The sequence below is a fragment of the Acanthochromis polyacanthus genome, chromosome 17 (assembly GCF_021347895.1).
Source record: "Acanthochromis polyacanthus isolate Apoly-LR-REF ecotype Palm Island chromosome 17, KAUST_Apoly_ChrSc, whole genome shotgun sequence".
Lineage (NCBI taxonomy): Eukaryota > Metazoa > Chordata > Actinopteri > Pomacentridae > Acanthochromis > Acanthochromis polyacanthus.
In genome coordinates, this window is record NC_067129.1 from 33,311,036 (window position 1) to 33,327,492 (window position 16,457).

At 38.4% G+C, this 16,457-nt stretch overlaps 1 protein-coding gene across 2 annotated transcripts in view; it reads left to right on the top strand.

Annotated features, from left to right (window-relative positions):
• Window positions 1-16,457, top strand: part of tmem132e (transmembrane protein 132E) — a 627,726-nt gene that overhangs the window by 596,967 nt on the left and 14,302 nt on the right. For both annotated transcript variants that reach the window (XM_051937379.1, XM_022189115.2), the window contains exon 8: window positions 12,369-12,563. In XM_051937379.1, coding sequence (XP_051793339.1) covers window positions 12,369-12,563 — 195 coding nt within the window. The remainder of the gene's footprint in view (window positions 1-12,368; window positions 12,564-16,457) is intronic.

The window sequence follows — 16,457 nt, forward strand, 5'->3', positions numbered from 1 at the left end:
ATAAATATAAGGTAAAATAATACATGAAAAAATATCAATGGAAATAAAATGATGGATAAATAATTCTAACTTTACTTAAATAGTACTTTTAAAGACAAGAACTTACAAAGTCAGGACACTGAGATGAAAAAATAATATTAGGAGGTCGAACAAACGGCTCTTTTTTATTTTTAAGTTGGAGGTTGTGCATTAATTATCACCTACAATCAGTAAGGAATAAAGTGTTTTCTGTGTCAAAGGGACACACTCATGCAAGTTTTCCTTCCGCATTCAGTTTAAAATAAAGCTTACAGAAAGCTTGCCAAAAGATTCAAATTACTAATTAAGCTGAAAACAGTCACAGTCAAAATGGAAATTAATGGTGAAACACAGCAGCTACAGAATGTAAAATGTTTTTAACAAGCAGCTCTGTTCACAGGTTCGAGGCCAGAGAGGAATCATGTCGCTACACTTGCAAAATATTCAGCCTCGTTTGTTCTGACAATGTGCGATTTTTTAAATCGGACTTATTTTTAGCCGTCTAGCTGCTCGGTGTGAGTGATGGCTGGTTGCTCCATTACTGCTGGTAAATTTAAAAAATGGCCGATTAGGCTCCATAGAGATGTGTCCTAAATGACTTTGGTGATTACGGACTTTTTCCTGCAGCCGCACCAGCAGCAGGTTGACATGTGCACTTCTAAGTGAAATGTCTTGATAACTATTGGATGGAATGCCATTAAATGTGGTGCAGACATGCTCGTCCCTCTGGGGATGAACTGTAATAACCGGTTACCCCTGAAGCCCCAGGCTATTTTCTGAAACTGAAAAAAGGAAGAAAAACATCCCCCAAATTTAGTTGGGAACAGCTCCACAACTGTAAGGTCAGAATGAACAAACCTGGGCTCTGTGGATCAGACACACACTCGGGAGAGTTTTGAAATGCAATAAGTTCCTGTTCCTCCTTCACCAGGCGAGAGCTCAAAGATTTCAGAAAAAAAATCACATTTTTACTGCAAATTGTAAATTAGAGAGTGTAACCATCTTGATTAGTCAGTCAGTCAAACTTAATTTATCCTGCACTTGTCAAACAAATCAAATGGAGTTTGAAGTTCTTAACAAGCAAATGACACAACATGCGAGTTTAAAATTAGACAAAAACAGTTTAGAATGACAAGATAAGAGATGAGTAATGAACCCCAAGAAGCTCACTGTGGGCTCATTTTCCCTGCAGTATAAAGTCCTGGACCTCCATGTGGCTAGAAGTAGGGGAATTAGATTTAATTTAATTTATTATGTGCAGTATGATCAAGATTTAATGTCATAAATCATTTTTTTAAAAGTTGCATTGTTTGATTATTTATTTTACAATTTAAAAGCAAAAAAGCAGTCAACATGTACAACGTTTTATGTCCATAGGTGTTCCCAAAACTGAGGAAATGGAGACTCTACAGATTAATGATGTCTACTTATTGGCATTTTTAACATGTTCTGTACAAACACTGCCTGCAGTTCAACCCAGTTAAGCTGAAAAGTCCCTCAGTTTTTATCAAGTGACCGTTGCTTACAGCTGACCAAGTTATTTCATCGCAATTGTGGCAAAAGCTGTAGAATTTTCCTGTATTTTACAGAGTCTGGCCTTTGCTATTCATTGAATTCTGACCAGTTTTTTGAATGAGACTTTTGTGGAATGAAAGGATTTTGAGGCAATGACAGAAGACTGAAGATGAAAAACACATGATGAGTTTCAGGACTGTTGGAATGTTAAAAATCCAACCAACCTTTATGTTTTTGCATTTTGAGGCTTTGATTAATATTTTCATTTTGGGTGGGTGGTTTACAATTCAGATACAAAAACGGCAATCAACATTTACAATATTTAATATCCACAGGTGTTGCCAAAACTGAAAAAACTCTTCATACTACTTCATCTACTTACTTGCATTTTTAGTTTGTCTCCATACCTGTTTTGTACAAACACTGCCTGCAGTTCAACCCAGTAAAGCTGAAAAGTCCCTGAATTTTTAACAAATGACTGTTGCTTATATCTAAGTTATTTCTTCGTAGTTGTGCCAACAAGCATAGTTTTTTGTTGTTGTTTTTTATAGAATTCATTTATTTTTGCCATTAAAAAAAGAAGTGATTTTGAGGCATTGTCGTATTCCAGATGGGTGAGTTCAAGGACAGTTGGAATATTAAAAATCCAACAAACCTTTATGCATTTACAGTTTGTGGCTTTTATTAATAATAAAATTTTGGGTGATTGTTTAAACGATAACGTGCCTTTAAATACAAGTACAAGCGATACAAGTAACTAAAATTCATTTATATAACACCTTTCACAGACACAAAATCACAAAGTGCTTTACAGTCATAATAAAACAATAATAATAATAAAGGTAATAAATTGATATAACAAGGAAGTAACAGCCAAGATAGAGTGCAGTAAAACATACGTCAACAAAAACAATAAATAAAATAGAGCAGCTACAGCTCAACCAAAAGTCTGTCTGAATAAAAATGTTTTCAGCTGCCTCATAAAAGCTGATAAAAATATAATATTAATTGATAAAAACTTTACAATAATAGGTATATTTTAAATAGCACCTTTAAAAACAAGAATTTACATGGTATTTTGACAGACAAAGCTCAAGCAGGACACTAAAAAAACCAAATCTGCTCTTTCATCATCTTTTCTTAAAAAACTAGAAAACTATCAATCAACTCTTCTCGTGTTGAACGCTCTGATTGACTGTTTAAGCAATGCATTTCTACTTTACATCCTGTACCCTTTACATATAAATAAAAGTCTGACAATAAAAATGGAATCAAACGTTTTTAAAAGTGTGATTTTTGCAGTCGAGCCCTTGGCCATTTCAAATGATTGGGATTCTTCATTGAGTCCTTCCGCTTCAATCAGGAAGAGAAGGAACAACAGGACGCCAAATTAAAAAATAAATTGAATATGGCAAAATACAATAAAAGTATTCAACTCCACATGAAAGCCAGACTGAATAGATGGATTTTTAATTTAAAACCACCAGTGTTTTCCTCATAGCAGCAGCATTTATAACAACAACTCAGCAACAACGTACAACAAACACCCCGTAAAAAAATTCTCAACTGCAGCAGATTAAATGCAACAGAAATGAAGCACAACAGTGAATGTTTAAGTCGTACTGAGCTGCTTCTTGCTGCTTCTTCCTTGAATGCACCACCCGCAGCAGCGTTCAAAAAACTGTGGCAGGTTGTATTTTAATAAAAGATGGAGTCTGGGACCAGGACAGGGAGCTGCAGGGTGGAAAGGGTTGAATTTTCATGCAACGCTGCCACCAGGTAAATATGTTTTTCCTGCAAAACTGACTACCAGCTTCAGCTGTACTTTAGCTCTACTTAGCTAAAGTTAGCTAAACTGTAGAACTCGATGAATATTATCTTTAATTATATCAGACAGAAATTAGACATGATTACAACCAAACCGCAACATCCTGTTTGTTGAGTTTAGAGTCAGATCTTGCTTTTTTTTGGTCTTCTTCCAGTCACTACTTTCATCTCTTCACAATCAGCAATGCTGTGTCCATTACCACACGCTGGATGCAGCACGTCGCACAACGTTCTGTGGGGGTTTTCCACAGACGCCGTGGGAAACTTGGGAAATCAGAGACTGTGGGAAAAGAAAATGAGGCAATCTGAATGAAAATGAAAACCAAATTGCTGCACTTCATCAGCGAACACGCCCCGGAACACATCGCAAACATCACAAATTGATAACAGCCTTCCTCCCGGGGTTTTGTTTTTAATGTGACAAAAGCGCGTTTGAAGCTTAATTTTCCTCCAAAAGTCTCAGCAGTTCACAGCCCCAAGTATTATTTTAAAATCAGGAGACTAATCTGCACCAATAGATTAAATAATAAAAGTGGCCAGAGCTGTTCTCTGATTTTTCCTTATTTGATATTCTGGGTAATCATTGTGAGACGTCTGATACAGATAAACCTCTTAAGCGAGACACTGTCGGGACTGTGGTGATGTGATTCTTTACAGGTCTGGTCTGAAGCGTCAGTACCTCGCATTTCTGCCAAATATTAATAGATTCAAAGCTGACAGCTTCAATTAACTTGATGCCAAAATCTTCCTGTCCTGCCATTGAACTATTTTCAGCTTCTTAATACACACTCTTAGATCTGGTGGACTCAACTGCCCTCAAAAAAACTGGAGTTTATTTCATTTGCACATAAGAGCAGAATTGTGCAAATGAGCTCAAAGGGGTGGTGACTGAACTTAACACACTTTCATACACGATGAATTCATTTTAGTAAATTCAGGCAAAACCAAGATGTGGATTAGTGATTGTTTTTGATCAAAGTAGGAAGTCAGAAGGAAGGAAGTAGATCAATTTCTCTTTTTTTCTCATTGCCAGCAGAGTAACATCGAGGCCCTTTCTAGTGAAAATCAATCATTTTTTTCCTCGTTAGCATGTCCATATGATGTTTTTTTTATATGCTAGAAGAGACATCAGGAGTGGCATAAACAGTCAACGCCATGGTTGAGCTTGAAACAGTCACGGTTCAACTTTTATACGCAGCGACTGAAACATCGATACGCTGATGACACCCAGTTTTATGATGCAGTGTCACCTGACCAGCCGACTGATGACCTTTTCAACTTTATTTTTTGATGGATGGGATTTAATTTTCTAAACCTCAATCAATCAGGACAAAACTGCAGTTTAGGTTACTGATGGTGAAACTGCAGCTCCATCGTTTAATGAATTTTTAACATGTAAAAGAATCATTTTTGACTCCTGTCAAAGTTTTGAGCCTCACATTGGAAAAGTAACCATGAATGCATGTTGTCATTTGAAGAACACTGCCAGAGTATCAGTACAGAGATGCAACTGTATGCTTCTACAGGCCGCAGTATTGACTGTTACTCTGCTATCTGGTCTCCTCAAGAACAATATATCTCAACTATAACCACTTCAAAACTCAGCTGCATGTGTGTTGACTAAGATTAGATGGAGAGTACACTATTGGCCAGCTTTATAATCTCTGCATTGGCTACCTGTCTGCTTTAGAATTGATTTTTAAGATCCTTTTATGTCTGAACATACTCAAGATTACTCCTAATTGAACCCACTTTAGGTTTGATGCTGCATTACTGCAGCATAGTGGGAATTTCAGCCAGTGGACGTCAGCAAAAAGGTCTTTACTTAGCTGCCATCAAAGGCACATTATGTGAGTTTAGTGAACATCTCACAGTCTGCTTACTGTCTGGTGCATGTGAATCTAGTGTTCATGCTCAGCTCAGGCACATTTAAGTTTGTCTTCAAGGATCTGTGGGAGCGAAATGGACTTCAAATCTGACACATACTATCTAAATATGCTAAATATCAACAATCTTTCTCCAGAGTTACAGACACCACCTTTAAGTCAATCTTTGACATTGATTTATACCATCAATACAGTCCCAAATATGCAGTAAAGAGATGAATTGATATTATTTGTCCACAGGATCTAAACTTCCAATTCATTGTGCATGTTAGTAGCCATGCAATGCACTCTGGAATCGTTGTGATGAATGTTGAGCATCTTAAAAACTTGATGCAGCTGGAAGTCGTCCACCTCAGTGACCAAGTCGCCCACAAACACTGAGAACTCCGGCCCTGCCTCTGGCCTTTTCCCGTAGGTGGAATAGTTTAGTTTAAACTTCCGGGGCGGCTTTGATCCAGGAACCAGTTTTGCGTTTAGTCTTTGGACGCAGACACCTTGTTGGCTGATCTTCATTTGCATAAAGTTACAGTCTAAGCGTCCATCTACTACATAATACCTCCAAAAACTCCTGAAAACCATTCAGACTATCTGGTTTTGATATAAAACAAGGACAGATTCATCAGCTGTGCCACCTGTTTGTCCCCTCAGATGTTTTCAGAAACACATTTTGCTGAACTGCATTCAGAATATAGGAGAAAATTTCAAAGCAAGTTGCCATGTTTCAAATCCAGCAGCAGCCAAAATACAGGTGAAGAGTTCTTCCAGTTAAGGTGCACCCAGTATTTGCACAGTTGTAGCTGGGTGGAATGGTTTTCTGTTGGAGATAAATGGTGATACTATCTAGTCGTACGTCCATCGAGAAACCAATATAGGGAAGAGATGAAATTATGGTGCGTGTCTACAGGATGTAACGATCCAATTAATTGTGTATGTTAGCAGTCATGCAATGCATTGTGGGAGCATTGCGATGTATTTTGAGAGACTTGTTGACTGATCCTCATTTGCATAAACTTACAGTCTAGGTGTCCATCTAACACTCTATACCTCTAAAAACTGCTGAAAACCTTTCAGACTAGCTTTTTTTGATAGAAAACGACAACAGATTCAGTAACTCAGGCGACCACAGGTGAAGCATTCTTCCAGTACTTGCACAGTTGTAGCTGGGTGGAATGGTTTCTTGTTAGAGAGCATCTATCATTACAACACCTAGTCGTACGTGCATCGGGAATCCAACACTGGGAAGCGGCACGACCTCAAGCGTTCAAAACTGCCCCTGTGAACACATGCCATTACCACCACTGTTCTTCAATACCAATAACAGCATCATGACTGCAGCAGTGCAACCAGTGCAAATCCATAACTAACATTATCAAGAAGAATCTTCATCCTTAATAACAATTAAATGTAAGATCAAGTGTTGAGATCCATTTAGCATCTCATATTTTTTTTAATTTTATTCACATAATAAGGGAGGAATCATGACTCACGGTGTGTGCTTTTCTGTTATTTATTCTCAATATATTTTTTAAGCCTCTTTTTAAACTACTGGCAACTGTAAGCAGGAACTGCTATGAGCCATCACATCTATTAATATCACTGTTCTCCCAAAATGTGGCTTTGCCTGCTTATTGTGTTAAAAATAGGTCCTTTTTTATCGTAGCTTTCCATGATTGTGCCTGTTTTATTCGAGTATTTGTGTTAAATTTGGGGTAAAAAATCTGTAGATAATGGGCATAAGAGATTTATGAGATTTTTTTGTTTTGAGGGTTTATGTATACTGAGCCAAGCAGCAAAAATAGCGTAGACCGTGGGAGGTTCAAGCACTGATACCAAACTTCAACTGTAGCACCCGGTTTATAGCCGCAATGAGATTTTTCCTTAAATATCGCTGAAACTGGATAAATGACAGTTGGGGAATAAATATGTGTTCCAGCTTGGATCATGACTTCGAACGAGATTAGTTTCTGTGATTACATTTTTTACTTTATACAATCAATGTACAATGTGTCTTTGAATTGTGTTTTGACATTTGGACATAGTTGGCAATATTGATTTTTAACAGTGTTAGATGTGCTTTTTAGTCGCTTTAATTGGCCCCTGAAAATATCAGGCACGGCTGAATGGAACGCGAAATAGCAGAAAATCAATCGTAAGCAAGCAGTTTTTGCAGACGGAGTCAAACTCCGCCTGACCTCCTCAGGATTTATGCTCAGACGCGTTTTCACACAGAAACTGACTTCTGTTCGCATCCCTCACCTCTCCGTCAGCGATCAGAACATGACTTATGGGCTTCATCTGTATTAACTCTCCTCTCAAATTGAATCCGTCCTCAGATATAAAAAGTTCCACAATCGCGCTAAATGCAAAAGATTTTGTCACTGCTGCAAAAAAAGGAAGAAGAGCTCCCGCTGTGAGAGTGATCCATCATGAGTTTTCTTTGTGAAAACTTTTTCAGTTCATCCATTTGCTATCATGCCTCAGGGTTTTTTTTTCAAGCACATACACTTCTGTGTGTATCTATGTGTGTGTGGTTGCATGTGCACATGTTTGTGTGTTGCCCAGTGAACCGTAACGCTCCTTTCTGGCACATTAATCCATCACAGACAAACAATATGCATATGGAAGTGGAACCTGGCTGCAGAATTTTGTGGCTGCATGAAAGGTTTTTTTTTCCATCCTATTTTTAGCCTGCTAGCATTTAGCAGCACAGAGGATTATTTTCTATTTACTTATAAAAGATTCAGTGCTAGTTAAATAACTTTATAGTACTTGTAGTAATGTAGTATACAGCGTATAAAACAAACGAAGGTGAGCTGCTGTCCGGGACACACTTTGACACGCAGCTGCAGAGAGGCTTTCACACAGCAGCATGTAATTGTTTCCAACCATTAACCTCTGTAGGTTAAAAGGACATTAGCGGCGAGCCTTATATCATTCTTGTAATTGTGCAACACCAAGTTTGACAAGTCGTCGAGCCGTCTAATTAGTGTGACTGTTGTAACAATGCCACGACACTGAAAATAAGAAGTGAAGGTGTCGTTGAAGGTGAGAATCTTGTTCTGAAGTGGGGAATGTGGGCATTAATGAATCACCAGGTTGTGCAGCTGCAGCTGGTAGAAGCTGTTTCTGAAGTGTGTGAGCAGGAAAAGGCCAAAGAACATAATAATAGCTGAGTATAGTCCATATTGCGGACAAACACTGTGAAGTTTGGTCCAAAACTCTGGAAAAAGTTAGAATTGAACCTTGAGTTACTTCAATTAAGTGGACTAAACAAAAGGAACCTCTTATAGTTCTTGCTTTATGTGTTTTACATCACCGTTGACCTGTGGTGTGCATATTTTTAAGGCGATTTTTTAATGTTTTGTGTGAAATCACAACTTTATACAACAGATGTTACCTTACAGAGGACATCACACAGTACAAATGTTTGGGCTGCAACTGGCCAAAGATCATCCTGGTCGAGCAATAGTCAATTCCAGCCATTAGTTGATTACATGTCGTATTTGTTGTTGTATAATATGTATTTGGAGGATATCAGAAAATGATTTGAGTCAATAATGAGCCTTTGAAATATAAATATTACTTGCACAAAGTGAACCGCAGCAACAGCATTAGAAGCAGTCGGCTACTGGTTCTGAATGTTCTGGACATTTTGGTAATAAATATAATCATTTAGGTTTACTGACAAAAGGCACCTCAGGTCAACGAAGCACAGCCGGCGAGCACTTCGTCCTCGGTAAGTTATCACAGAAACTATAGGACTCAGCCTTAATGTTGCCATCAGTCCGTCGCTGGTCCGTGTCAGCCTGCCATCAGAAAAGACGCATCAGTGGCCCGTCAAGAAATCCATAAAGTTTTCACCAGCCTTCTCTGTGTGCCAGACCTTCAGGGTGCTGTGTGTTCAGAGACTTTGGCATTGAGTCCCAGATGCCAGGCCAAACAAGTTTTCTAGTGGACACCATGAATCTTCATGTCATCTTCTTGGGGTTGTACTTTACCCCTTTGTTTTATGGCATTTATCCAGTCTGTGTCTACTCTCAGATGCACGTCACTTTGGATTGAAGCTAAATAAAATTGTAGAAATTGTACCTCTGAAATGATCCCACATTTTGGATTTCCTGCCTGACATGTCTAATTACTATCCCCAACCCATAGGGACGAGCAATGGAAAAGATAATGTCCATGATGACTGAATCTTTTTTCCTACAACCAACCAAAACATGGTTGACTAAACCTTTAGAGTTGACCACAACGCAAGTCCAGTTTTGATGTTGTTATAGCAGAATAAAAATAGCAGAGAACAAGGGAGGTCTTAATTACAATGAACAATCTCCATCCGGACATAAAGTCAAGGAGATGACAGTCTAAAACTCCCGGAAACAGCCTATGGATGGACCTTAAAGTGAGATCGTATAGGAATATTTTCCTAACAGTTGATAAAGATGACCATAATGGTGCTCTATAATGGTTTCCATAGCGACCACCTGAAATGTTACAGATGTCATCTATCCATGGATCCATCCAGCCAGACATCCATCCATCCATCCATCAGATGAACCCTACTACCTTTGCCCAAAGAATCACCAACTGATTCGATGGAAAGGTTTGTGTGTCCCAGTCATTGTAGAAGCCTATAGCTGGGGGCAATAGCCCTAGGCAGGGTCTCCCAGGTCAAATTAATCCTATAGTAGAGGGAAATGATAAGATAAGATAAGATAAGATAGCCTTTATTAATCCCATAGTGGGGAAATTTGCAGCAAGAAGGTGGCACAGACGTGAGGAACATATACACAATAGCACAGTTTCTGCCTTCAGTAGAAATACTAATATAAGAAATATTTGTTTTTACAAATTCTTCCATAGTAGAAACATTCTGATATTTTCTTGTACATGGAGAAAACTGACGTTGTGCAGAGTTTTTAAATGCACAAAATATTCACAATGCACAGGTAGAATGTGTTGACTAACGTGAAATGTGTCAGTTTCTCAATGTGAGGTTTGCTGGGTACAGTGCTGGTTGTAAAGTCTGAATGCGAGTGAAGCATCTTGTCCCTGAAAGAGCTGCCTGGTATTGTCCTGTAGATGGTGGGATATGTTGTCCAACTGGGATGATAGCTTAGGATCCATCCTTCTGCCTCCGACAAGCTCCACTGGGTCGAGAGGGCCTCGACCTCTTTTTACCAGCTTGTTTAGCCTCTTCCTGTCTGCTGCCCCAGGAAATCACTGAATAGAAGACGGTTAATGCCACCAGTGAGTCCAAAATCGACCTCAGGAGAGCTTTCTACTTCCTATGTCGGTATTGTAAGAGCTATTAGGATACTCAATGAATCTGCAAACAAGGAGGGCAGAACCTCGTCAAGAAAACAGAAGCCAGGGCCTCCTCATGGAGCCAGGTCTCAGAGTGGAGCTCCCAACCAGCACAAAAACATGACATAAATCCCAGTGGGTCCACCACCTGAAGGTACACTCCTGTTCAAAAGTTTGAGGTCACGTAGAAATGTCCTTTTTTTTAAGGAAAAGTATTTTTTTTTCAATGAAGATAACATTAAATGAATCAGAAATAAACTGAAGACATTGTTAATGTGGTAAATGTCTGTTCTAGCTGGAAACGGCTGATTTTTAATGGAATTTCTCCATAGGGGTACAGAGGAACATTTCCAGCAGCTATCACTCCTGTGTTCTAATGCTACATTGTGTTAGCTAATGGTGTTGAAAGGCTTATTGATGGTTAAAAAAACCTTGTGCAACTATGTTAGCACATGAATAGAAGTGCAAGCTTTCATGGAAAATATGAAATTGTCTGGATGACCCCAAACTTTTAAACAGCAGTGTAGAGGAACTGGATCAGGAGTGCACTGCAACCTGAGACGTCAGACAACAATATTATATATACCATCCATTTATCCCATAATGGAAACAGCACAAAACACATCTCTGCACCTTGCAGTCCTTCCACACTAAACAGAAGAGAGCAGGACTAAAAGCTACAGCAGCTGTAATAAACAGAGACTCTGTTCATGTGTTTATGTGCACATGTGTGTCTTTATTAGGGAGGTTTACGATTCTGAGCGCAGCGGAATTCGTAATGTATCGAGAGCAGATTCATAAAACCAGACACCTGCAGATGCATCTGTTTTCGCAGATGATTTGGCTCAAGCCTTCACATGACAAAATTTCATTGCAACAGATTACATGACGAATTATCACTTCAAGTTACACAGCACTTAGATCTGAGGCAACGACAGCAAAAAAAAAAAAATCCCTGATGAAAACGATGATAAACGAAGCCTCCCTCAGGTGAAGAACCGTGTCATTTTATTTGACATTTATCAGTTTGCACGCTTGTCCGTTTGAATCCGAATTTCCACATCAAATCCCAAATCAGGTGATATTTTAGGCTTCTAGATGCCGTGGAAACGCAGCATGTGTATAAACTGATGTAGCTGTGTTGCAGCTTCAAGGTTTCAGCTGATGATGATTGGAGAAGCTTGTCAGAGCACCAAAGCCATCACCGCTCTGGCTTTACACGCTTTCTGACGCCAGAGTTATAAAATACTTAAGCTGAAGGTGGAAAAGATTTCGTCGTCTGACGCTGAGGACAAGGCCACCGCTTCCCTGAATGTCTCTTTACTTTGTTCCTGTCCTTCATGACCTCTGGTTGCAATTGCAAAGCGAAATGATGATATTTTAAAGGTACTCAGAGTACCGGGTGCAGAGGCCTGTCAAAAGCCTGGGATTACCCGAAGAGGCAGCCCCGTCTTTAAATGGTTGTGGTGTATCTTGCGATGACACTTCGATGGGCACAAGTGTTTTCTGCTAACCGTCACTTTGAAAGCAAGCGCTCGGATGGTACCTTGTTGTCTGGTCGATGATGGATTCCCTCTCGAGTGGGGCTTTTTTTTTGTTTGCTTCTTCGCTATGATAGACAGAGAGGTATCGACACATGGATTCAAAGACGCACTGGAACAAACAACAGCACAAAGCACTTTAATCCAAAATTGGCTTGTCATGGGTTTTATGAGCTTCAGAAAGAGAATAAAGTCGTTGTCTATTCTGGACTTAGACGACGTCCTTCCGTCACGTGCAGAAGCAATAAAAGCACCTCTTCTTCTTCCTCTGCAGGTGGAGTCTCCGCTGGCAGTCGATGCGGTGCTGGGAGAGGCGGCGTTCTCGGTCACAGATGACAAGGTTTCCATCACGGAGCTGCGTGTTCACGCTATTTCAGGCCTGACCCTGTCGCTGCAGCCCAGCCCCGGCAACAGCCACACCATGGTGGCCAAGGCAACGGGCCTCCAGACGCTCACTGCTCCCAAACAGGTACAGCATGATTTATAACAGTGTGCAGTAAAAGAGAAACGAACAAGTACCCCAGTAGGCACGCTTTTCTTTTTAGAAATGAACTGTGTATAGGTGAACTAGACTGTATCAGCTGTTAGGTTAATGCAAGTCAGGGCAACAAAAATCCAACCTTAGAATAAAATGTCAGACTCCATCACAGACTGTATGAAGAGGTCTTAATATTCACAGTAAATAGTTAAACTCCCTGACCGCTACATGCTGTCAGTTTTTATTCCAGGTCTTCTCTTGGATAAAAGTGAGCTTGCTAATCTTTAAATAAACTCGAAAATAAATGGTTTTAGGTAATGCCATATTCCGACAGTACAAAATAAGGAAATAAGATATGCATTCACTTATTTTACATTTTAATTTTTTATTATTTGGCGTTACTTTATAGAGATCTGTTTTTACTTTGACATGACGTGAAGACTCTTTCTTAAAAATTCTAATAAAATTTTCCATGATTCAATGCTGAAAGGCAAAAAAAGGGGAAACTACCAAAACTATGTTTTAATGAGACTCAAATAATATTTATTAATTTCTGATATGCATCATTAACAAGGGAGTAAGAAAAATAAAATTAAAATCTAAAATGATTTTTGTTTGTACTATTTAACATTTATGTCACAGTGAAAGTAACAGCAACATTAGAAGTTAAAAATAAATCTAATGTATAAATAACAATCAAACAATCAAATTTAATTTTAAATTTTATCCATCCATCCATTCTCTAAACACCACTTTATCCTCACTAGGGTCATGGGGGGTGCTGTTCTCACTTTGACATGTATGTTTTTTTTTTTGTAAATTCTTGTCAAAAGAAAGACAAATTAAATTGAGCATAATCCAATGCTGAAAAGCAATACAAGATGAAAAATATATAAATTTAGTTTCACATGAGACTCAAATAACATCTACATTTACATGTACCATTAACTGGCAGTGAAATAAAACATCTCAAATAATAATAATAAATAATGAAAATGTTATATTTTTCATGAATTAGCATGATCTTGGAGAAAAAAGTTTTGACTCTGACATGAAATAGTCTTTTTTTAAATGAATTATTGTCAGTATAAATCAAATGAAATTGCCTGGGATGCAATGCTGGTAAGGAATAAAAATGAAAACTACAAAAACAAAGTTTACTTTTCACAAGAGATGTCCACTATTAAGAGGGAGAAAAAAACAAGCTAAAACTTTTTTTATATGTGCTGTCAACATTTACGTTGCAGTTCAAACCAGAACAATATCAACATTATTTTAAAACCTACTGCGTAAGTAGCTTGTTTGTGTTGCTCGGTGATATTCAGCCTTTACGAAACTTTGCACAACAAAGTTGTAGTCACATGTGGTTTATTTACAATAGCTGCGTTGTTCTGACAGTACAAAATAAGCTTGTTTTTAATAAGGACATGCATTCATATATATATTCATAAATCTGTTTTCAGTGAAAATTCCTGTCAAGAAAAACAAATAAATTGACCGATACATTTCTCGTCACTATACATATACAGACCTTTTTCTGTTTACATATGGAGGCTTATTTGCTAGTATCAAAAAATAAAATTTAAAAAAAAAAACCCTAAATTTCTCATAAATGGTATCCTCTTTCACTATTGTATAATACAGTAAGAGGGGAACAAGAAAAAAACAAAAAACATTTTTCTGTGTGTTATCTAAACAACAATACACTTAATGTATACTTTTGAAAATTTGACAATATACTTAATTTAAAAAATAAAAGCTGGAATCAGTTAAACTTACTTCTTGTAAACATATTTTATCGATATTCAAAAACATGCAAAGATAATAGGAAATATACACACGTGGACAAAATTGTTGGTACCCCTCAGTTAAAGAAGGAAAAACCCACAATTCTCACTGAAATCACTTGAAACTCACAAAAGTAACAATAAATAAAAATTTATTGAAAATTAAATAATCAAAATCAGCCATCACTTTTGAATTGTTGATTAACATAATTATTTAAAAAAACAAACTAATGAAATAGGGCTGGACAAAAATGATGGTACCCATAACTTAATATTTTGTTGCACAACCTTTTGAGGCAATCACTGCAATTAAACGATTTCTGTATTTGTCAATGAGCGTTCTGCAGCTGTCAACAGGTATTTTGGCCCACTCCTCATGAGCAAACAGCTCCAGTTGTCTCAGGTTTGATGGGTGTCTTCTCCAAATGGCATGTTTCAGCTCCTTCCACATATGTTCAATGGGATTCAGATCTGGGCTCATAGAAGGCCACTTTAGAATAGTCCAACGCTTTTCTCTCAGCCATTCTTGGGTGTTTTTGGCTGTGTGTTTTGGATCGTTGTCCTGTTGGAAGACCCATGACCTGCGACTGAGACCAAGCTTTCTGACACTAGGCAGCACATTTCTCTCCAGAATGCCTTGATAGTCTTCAGATTTCATCGTACCTTGCACACTTTCAAGACACCCTGTGCCAGATGCAGCAAAGCAGCCCCAAAACATTACTGAGCCTCCTCCATGTTTCACCGTAGGGACAGTGTTCTTTTCTTCGTATGCTTGGTTTTTGAGTCTATGAACATAGAGTTGATGTGCCTTACCAAAAAGCTCCAGTTTGGTCTCATCTGTCCAAAGGACATTCTCCCAGAAGCTTTGTGGCTTGTCAACATGCATTTTTGCAAATTCCAGTCTCGCTTTTTAATGAGTTTTTTTCAGCAGTGGTGTCCTCCTTGGTCGTCTCCCATGAAGTCCACTTTGGCTCAAACAACGACGAATGGTGCGATCTGACACTGATGTACCTTGGCCTTGGAGTTCACCTTTAATTTCTTTGGAGGTTGCTCTGGGCTCTTTGGATACAATTCCAACGATCCGTCTCTTCAATTTGTCATCAATTTTCCTCTTGCGGCCACGTCCAGGGAGGTTGGCTACTGTCCCGTGGGTCTTGAACTTCTGAATAATATGAGCCACTGTTGTCACAGGAACTTCAAGCTGTTTAGAGATGGTCTTATAGCCTTTACCTTTAAGACGTTTGTCTATCATTTTTTTTCGGATGTCCTGGGACAATTCTCTCCTTCGCTTTCTGTTGTCCATGTTCAGTGTGGTACACACCTTTTCACCAAACAGCAGGGTGACTACTTGTCTCCCTTTAAATAGGCAGACTGACTGATTGTGAGTTTGGAAACACCTGTGATGTCAATTAAATGACACACCTGAGTTAATCATGTCACTCTGGTCAAATAGTTTTCAATCTTTTATAGAGGTACCATCATTTTTGTCCAGGCCTGTTTCATTAGTTTGTTTTTTTAAATAATTATGTTAATCAACAATTCAAAAGTAATGGCTGTTTTTGATTATTTAATTTTCAATAAATTTTTATTTATTGTTACTTTTGTGAGTTTCAAGTGATTTCAGTGAGAATTGTGGGTTTTTCCTTCTTTAACTGAGGGTTACCAACAATTTTGTCCACGTGTGTATGTAATAAAAATCTGCAGGTTGCACCACAAACCCTGCTAAAATTACCACCAGTCTACTTCAGGTAAACAAAAAGACAAAAAATCAACCATTAAGAGCTTCCAAAGCTTCCATTTCACAGCGTGACCCTGAACACCTCCCAGTTAACCGTTAGTGCTTTTACTCTGGACGGTGTCTAATGAAGATCGATTACACCGACACTGTAAACAATGCTGACTCTGCTCCGTTTCACTGAACAAGTCGTGCTAATTAGACACTGGCAAATGAAAAAAACAAAACAAAAAAAAGATGATCCCATCACTGCACATGTTTACTGCTGTTGTTCTGGCCCTTCTGGACCTTTTCTTTCATGCATCAGATCCTTTTACATCTCAGCTGGATCAATATTAACGTGCAGGTGAATTGAATTTGCAG